At 40.4% G+C, this 8,430-nt stretch overlaps 1 protein-coding gene across 1 annotated transcript; it reads left to right on the forward strand.

The window, feature by feature from the left end:
* pgp (phosphoglycolate phosphatase) lies at positions 1-8,430 on the forward strand. Its single transcript, XM_057827028.1, has 3 exons — positions 1-70; positions 258-875; positions 7,975-8,430. The coding sequence occupies exons 2-3, from the start codon at positions 281-283 to the stop codon at positions 8,298-8,300; spliced, it is 921 nt and encodes a 306-aa protein (XP_057683011.1). The 5' UTR covers positions 1-70; positions 258-280; the 3' UTR covers positions 8,301-8,430.

Below are 8,430 nucleotides of genomic sequence, written 5' to 3' on the forward strand. Positions count from 1 at the left end.
CTCTTTGGGGTGTCCTGGTTCTTTAAGCCGGTGCGGAAGTATCGAAAGTCAGGACTGCAATCACTGGAAGGTCAGGTTTTATACAGCTATTGCATTTTGCAATAGGTTTTTCAAGTAAATCGGACTATTTGACATGTTGTAACTTGCCTCCGAGTTAAAAACCCAGGGTGGGGATTGCGCTCGAGAGACATTTCCTGGTGCTGACAGCGAACTGCCTTCGTTTACGCTGCTACAAATAGCGTGTTTATTTTTACCAGACTTCAGCTCAACTTGTCTCCTCATGGCCGGGTCCAAATGCGTACGACTTAGCGGCGGGCTGGCGAAACAACTGCTGGACTCTGTGGACAGCGTCCTGTTTGATTGCGACGGGGTCATCTGGAGGGGCGACGAGGCCATCCCCGGTGCCCCTCGAGTCATCGAGTTACTCAAGAAACACGGCAAGAAAGTCTTTTTCGTGACCAACAATAGTAGCAAGACGAGGAAGATGTACGTGGATAAAATGTCCACGCTGGGCTTCAACGCGGCCGAGGACGAGGTGTTTGGGACCGCGTACTGCTCCGCTATGTACCTGAAGACTGTGTGCAAGATGCAGGGCAAAGTATATCTGATCGGCAGCAACGCCATGAAGCAAGAACTGGAGGCGGTCGGCATCCAGCAGACCGGAGTTGGACCGGACCACGTCTTTGGGAAGCAGACCGACTGGGCCAATGTGCCTCTCGATCCTGACGTGAAGGCGGTGCTGGTCGGTTTTGATGAGCATTTCAGCTACATGAAGCTGAACAGAGCTTTGCAGTACCTCACTCGTATGGACTGTCTGTTTGTGGGCACTAACAGAGACACCCGGCTGCCACTGGAAGGGGGCACGGCTGTCCCAGGTAGGAAAAAAAAAAAAAAAGGATCTATCACTGCAGTTTTCAATTTATTTTACATTAGTCACAATACAATACAATAAAGTAGTAGGTCTAAGTGGTTGTCAAAAACAAGGGCGGTTTTATTCGTAATAGAATATAGTGATAATGTACACCCAGGACCTGCCCAGGCCATTTCAGGGCCCTAAGCAAAATAATACAAAGGGGCCCATATTTTTGGCCCAACATTTCGTCACAGTGTACTGTGAAACCCATACATGCAATCCAACCCATACGTCCATATTTTGTATATTAATCAGATTTTTTTTCACTGCATACTTCAAACTTCTCACCCCAAATGATTGTCAGTACTTACAGTAGATATCGCCAAACCTTTTTCTAAAAGAGGAAAGAATGAACTTAAAGGGTATGTAACGGCAAAGGGGGTGTGAGACATCAATAGAACCGTTATGTGCCAAGATAACTTTATCAATATTTGTTAACAAAAAAAATCAATCACATTAATGAGCAATTATTGAAAATGACGAACATTTCCGAAAGTGTTCCGGAAACAGCCGAATGGGGCGGCGACGTCACAACAAGTGATTGACAGTCGAGGCGGAGCCAGGTGCCATTGTTTTTTATCGACGAGAGAGTAGCGTTCGGGTTTGTTTGACCAAAACATCGCTAAAATGGTTCAAAACTGCTGTGCTATGTGGTGTACAAATAGCTATTTATCGGAATATAGTATCCATGAGTTCCCGAACGCGAAAAAAAAAAAAAGCTGGATTACGCAGACAATGGGTAAAGTTCGTCCGTGCAAAGAGGGCTAATTTTCTAGACCCAGCCTCCAGCACGGTTTTCTGTTATTTTTCACCTGAAAGCTTCTCGAACTATGGACAAGTGAAATCGGGTTTTGCTGCAAGATTGCTGCTCAAAGCCGATGCGGTGCCCACCATACACCAGCCACCTAAATGTCCCGAGATATCAAGAAAGAGGACGATGACTGGCAAAGGAGGCTAAGGCTAAGCAAAGGAGGGGAGCAGCCAAGCTCGAAATGGCCAGAGTGAGTACTCTTTTATAATAAAAAAAAAATATCACGCATTGGATACAGGACTGGACACATGTATAAATTATCGCTCGTAAAATATATAGAACAAATCCTCTGATCCCATTCATATTTGTGTCTGTTGGCAGAGCGAAAAACTATGATAGCGCAATAAATGATGATTATTCTATACATTATTTTGCGGTCACGGTGTATCAGCTTCACAAAAAGAAATGCAAAAAATATCCTTCGTTGTTTCCCACACGATCTGCTGCCGATGTTTCATCAGTGTCATTGCTCCCCTCAATGACCGTTTCATTACGCTGCATTGGCGTTCGTTTGGGCTCAAATTGGTAACCTAAAACACCAATTAAAGCTTCGTAACTCTCCTCGTCACCATTAGATGAACATTCGTTACGTCCTTCTATGTCAGATTCGTTGCTGAAACTAGAAACGAAATTGTCTGCCATCATCGCCGCCATTCAGTATTAAAGCACTGAGCCTTTTTTCTTGTTGAAGAAACACCCCTCACTGTCAATTCTAAATTCTCTTTTATTGACAACGATGGGTGTTTCTTCATGAGGGAACCTGGAATATGTGCAGGACGAACACAATGCAACAGCATAAACAGCTCAAAACACCGCTAATTCTCCCCTCACTAGAAGGAATTATATTGATGCAGACAGGCGCTGCCCCCCTAGTGGCCGGTGGCACTCTCTTCACTTGTAATGACGTCACACACACAATCTGCCAGATCTCGGGCGCCGGTCGTTTTAGCTTGACAATCGAGCCAAATTTCTCTCATTTTCTTGTCTGTAATTACACGAAGTGGCATGATATGAATACAAAAGGCATGCGTTTATGGATAAATGATGGAATATTAACATTTTCCCAGGGCATGACATACTCTATAAAGAAGAACTTTTATTTTTTTAAGCTTGTAATCAAGTATCAAAACTCACAAAAGTCAAATAAAGCAAACTGTAGTAAACAAAATAGAATATAAATTAAACAATTGCCAGATTGGGGGCCCCCTAGTCGTCAGGGGCCCTAAGCAGCTGCATAGTCTGCGTATAGGCTAGGCTGGCCCTGTGTACACCACAGCAAAAGTGTATTACTTTTTTTGATGAAACTTGTATTATATTGCCCCGCAGTGGCCAAGTTGAGCACACCTAAAGAGTTCGAGTAGAACAATGACATCCTCATTCATTTTGGAATAGAATAGTATAGAATAGAAAAGTGGTGAAGTACAGTCATCCCTCGTTTTCCGCGGTTAATGGGGACCAGAACCCGCCGCGATACGTTAAAAACCGCGAAGTAGCAATCTTGTTTTTTTGTGTGTGTTCAATGTATTTATTCATATATATATATATATATATATATATATATATATATATATATACACACAGGGATGACTGTACTTCACCACTTTTCTATTCTATACTATTCTATTATAAAATGAATGAGGATGTCATTGTTCTACTCGAACTCTTTAGGTGTGCTCAACTTGGCCACTGCGGGGCAATATAATACAAGTTTCATCAAAAAAAAAAAAAATATATATATATATATATGTATATAGACCCCAATCACATGACGTCACAACTCCGCCCCCCTGACTAGAGCCGCCATATTGTCCGTCAGCTCGTCGTGTTTACACATTACCGCTACGTACATGCCTCCTATTGCTGCGTGTTTTTCTGCTCGTTAACATTAATAATCAAAATGGTGAAGGCGTGTGCGGCGGTTGGACTTGAAGTTCTACCGTATTCCGAGAGACCCGAAGAGGAGAGCGAGATGGACTGCTGCAATTCGACGAGAAAACTGGGCACCAAACGATCACCACAGACTATGTAGTAGTCATTTTATACCTGGTAAGATTCATCTAATATATATTTAGAGGGTTTTGGGCTGACAACCACAATTAAGATCATTGCGAGGCTAATCGCCGACAACGTACAGTTTCAAATTCAAGATGTTTATTTCTTCCGCCATCAATATTTTTTTAATAATATTTAGCTGGTACCAAGTGAAAGAAGCTGGCATCGTCTATGTCGCATCATCAGTTAAACAGGGGTGTCCAAACTTTTTGCAAAGGGGGCCAGATTTGGTGTGGTAAAAATGTGGGGGGCTACCTTGGCTGATTTACGTAGAACAATGTATTCAAACAAATTTTAGCAAGCCCTTCTGTGTGTCACATTTGCTTTATGTATTTATTTTTTTAAATTCATAATTTCAACAATCTCGCCTTTGTGGCGTTCTCTTTCGCGCTCGGGCTCTTGCGAAATACTGCTGCTGTGAAATTAAACTAGCTTCAAGTTGTTTTAATTTCTCGTTGCGTATCTTCCCTGTAATGTTGTCGTACATGTCTGAGTGTCCTGTTTGGTAATATCGCGTCACATCGAACTCTTTGAAAACAGCGACTCTCTCTTTGCAAATGAGGCAGACACAGTTGTTGCGTATTTTTGTAAAGAAATAGTCCAATTTCCACTTATCCTTGAAGCGTCGGCCGTCGCAGTCAACTTTTTTTTTGTTGATTGTCGCCATTTTAGAAAATTGGAAGTAAAGGGTCACGCTTAGAGTGCTGCTCTTAAAGTTTTTCAAAGTTTCGTGAGAATAGGCTGAGTTTCTGTGGACAAGATAGTTGTAGATATCAGGGTAGCAGATGTCAGGTAGAGACAGCGAAGACAGCAGGTCGAAAAATATCGATTTAGACATCAAATATGGATCTGGCGAATGGATCGACCGAAGCTTTTCCACATAACGCCTTTTATGCAACACATCCAATGAGTTTACAGCGTCTCCGGTGGCTTCCATGAATTGCACGATAAATTACACGATAAATTGAGACCATTGAGAATACGGACACACGATGACGGACCATATGGCGGCACAATACAGTGACACGTCATTGTGTGACGTTGTTGATTGGGGTCTATAAGACATGTTTTTTCCACTTTTTTCCCCCAAAGTATAATTTAAAAAAATACTTTTGTATATATAATATTAGGGGTGTGACAAAATATGACGAAATGGTGATATATCGTGATACTTTGTATCACAAAAGGTTATCGACATGCTCCTCCCAAGAATCGAGATATCGTTTTAAAAGGTGTCAATGTCTAAAAAATAAATAAATAAAAAGGAACCAAGAAGTTGCGACCAAAATCTTCCACCATAATAGTGTCTCAGTTAACTCTAAGTCTGCATTGACGGTGCACGTTCGTTCGTTCATTCGAAACCAGACCATTCACAGTCATTCTGTCTGATTTTCAGGGCATTTACAGGTCATTTTCTGTTGAGTTTGAGTCCCTGCCTATTCATTTGGGTGATACTCAGGTCACTTCCTGTTCTGTAACTCAAAATAATCAGGAAGTGACCCGTAAATACCCCCAAATCAACAGGAAGTAACTGAAAATCAACAGGTAAATGACCTTAAATAGCCCAAAATTACCTCATTGCCTGGCACTGGCTTTCACTGACGGCCACAGACGTTAAATCCTTTTGAAGTGGGAGGGACCTCCCAGTTCAAATGGATTGGACGTCTACTAGTGATAAACTCCTTCGAATTCACAGCAGAAGCTTGTTTTTCTGTTTATTAGTCGTTTGTAGAATATCCTAGAATTATTTCCTGATCAATGTATCGATAATCGTTGTATCGTCAGATCATCGTTATCGTGAGCTTTGTATCGCATATCGTATCGTTAGGTACCAAGAGGTTCCCACTCCTAATAAAGAAATATATATATATATATATATATATATATATATAATATATATATATATGTGTGTGTGTGTGTATATACTTTTTTTTTAAGCCCTTCAAATGTAATAATTATAAGTTTTAGACATGTTACTGTCCCACCGAAATATTTTAAAATATGAATAAAGTAGAAAAATGCTTGTCTTTATTAAATGCTTCATTGAGTGAGTCCACTCAAATCTGCTCAAGCTGCTCACTTACACACTGAGTTGCCACAACAACTGTTTAACAAGTTAAAAGAGATTGACGCATGCGGCGCTTTGAAGTTTCTGCTTCCAAGCATCTCTGGCAAGATCAATCCCTAACCTCTGTCAATTATCGTAAACTCTAATAAGCAACTCCAGTGCACTGCCTGACCAAGAAAAGTAGCAGGAGAGTGGGACTACGTGATCAGATCAGGACAGCTCATCTGTATTTATTTATTTTTTTAATTGGAAAAAAATCCGCGATGGACTGAATGCGCAAAGTTTTTTTGTGTAAAGTAGCAAGGGATCACTGTACTCACTTTTTTTACCTAACCCTTTATTGCCAAACGTATCACATTTGATACACCTAAAATTTAATGATTTTGAGACTAATTCAGAATTTTGACAATTCTTTTTGAAAAAAAAATGATGGATGCAAGTCAACACAATCCATGCATCTGCAGGTTCCATGAGAAAAACACACAGGATTTAGAAAGGCTTATAGATATCAGAGCGCTTATTACACATATTCATTTTGAAATTTCTTTTTACAAATTTGGAAAAAAAGGTTTCATTAGGACCTTATTTTTCAAATTTTGGGATTCTCTGATAATTGCTTCATGTTGCAGTTATTTAAGGGTTAAGTAAAAGTACAGATACAGCGGCAAAAATTACTTCAGTAAAATTACAAAAGTACTTTAAGATTTACTAATAAAAGGTAAAAGTATTTTTCCTTCAATGCCAAAATGTGATATATATTTTATATATTTTAAATATATTAATATGTAACCGTGCAGAATTGGGGAGGGGGGGGGGGTAAGAAAATTGACTGCACTGTAAACAGAAGCTTTACAAACTTATCTTTATGGCGGATTGCAAGCAACTATCAGGTGCATACCCCCACCCACTGTACAAGAGTGTGCAGCACCCGTTTGAAGGTGCGCGGCTTTCACTGTTGTTTTTAGTGGTCAATATCTTGTTCACCTGCCTAGTTTTGCTTTTACTCCGGTTGCTCCCTCTAGTGCTCAGTAACGGTATCGTTGCACTGGGCTTATTAAATACACTGGAGGCATGAAAACGAAACTATCAATTCACAATGAGAGAAAAAAAACAAAAGTAATGTTTAATGCTGGCGACAATTTGAAATGTAGTGGAGTAAAAAGTACAGATATGTGCTGTAAAGTGTCATGAAGTAAAAGTAAAAAGTACCTCTTCATATTTGTACTCAAGTACAGATACACCCAAATGTACTTAACTACAGTAATAAGGTACTTTTACTTAGTTACATTCCACCAATGGAATAGAAAGCCTTTGTTGTCATTGTAAAGAGTACGAGATTTAAATATTCACCATAACATACCCCATATAAAGCCAAAGTACAATAAGTCTAACGAAAAAAAACTCATGTTACAGTGTACAGTTTGGGATTGAAGTGAATAAGTGACTAGCAGCAAGTGGTGATAATATAACAGTGCTAATTTACAGTCTTCAGACTAGGAGGCAGATGGCTGACTTGATATGATGGTGCAAATGACAGTTTGTGCATAGATATTGATGTAACAGTGCAAAACACTCTGGTGTCACTGTGTAAATATTGCATATGCAGTACCTAGATTTAGACTGATGTCTGACATATTAGTTAGATGCATGTGTCAATGTTGTGGCATTAGCAGTGCAATAACAGTGACATGTCAGTGCAAACCTGAGTTTATGGTGACAGCTCTTGGAAAGAATGGGGGAAGATGAAAAAATAGTGAGGAAATTTTCAAGTGTAGTTGGTGAACCATTTAAACATTTCTGTTACGGTATCTATTGAAAATGATATTGGTGTCACGGAACTATGCATGTTAAATTGAAGTAAGTTTCATTTAGATAGAAATAGTGCTTTGGCATCATCTTGAAGTATCTATAGAGTCTTAAAAAACGATTGTTTTAAAAAAAAAAAAAAAAAAAAAAAACTCCTATTTGAGGGGATTTACTAAGAGTTGCAATAACAATGATAAGCAAAGGTTTTGGAATGAGTGAGCAAAGAAATAAAATGTCATACTCGGGACGGATAACCGTTTCAACCTTATTGCTGTTTTTCAAGTCTATCACCTCATCTTATGATCCTCTTCTTGCTGGCTCCAGGTACAGGTTGTCTACTGCAGGCTGTTGAGACCGCAGCCCAGCGCCAGGCCGCGACGGTCGGCAAACCCAACCACTTCATGTTTGATTGCGTGGCCTCTAAATTTGGCTTGGACCCCGGTCGATGCCTGATGGTGGGCGACCGCCTCGACACTGACATCATGCTGGGCTCCAACTGTGGCCTCAAGACACTCCTCACCCTCACTGGAGTCAGCACGGTGGCTGATGCCGAAGATAATCAGAAGAGCGGCTGCACGGAGAGGCAGCGGATGGTGCCAGATTATTATGTGGAGAGCATTGCCGATCTGCTCCCCGCCCTGCAGGGATGAGACTGTAAGGACTGACTCTAGAGTCATAAAGTCTTCCATTTATTTTGGATATTTCAATGATTTATCATTTTTAAAATGTCCTAACTACGGGTCATCTGCTGTGGTGTGATAAAAAGACACAAAAAAAACA

This window comes from Corythoichthys intestinalis, chromosome 21, assembly GCF_030265065.1.
Source record: "Corythoichthys intestinalis isolate RoL2023-P3 chromosome 21, ASM3026506v1, whole genome shotgun sequence".
NCBI lineage: Eukaryota > Metazoa > Chordata > Actinopteri > Syngnathiformes > Syngnathidae > Corythoichthys > Corythoichthys intestinalis.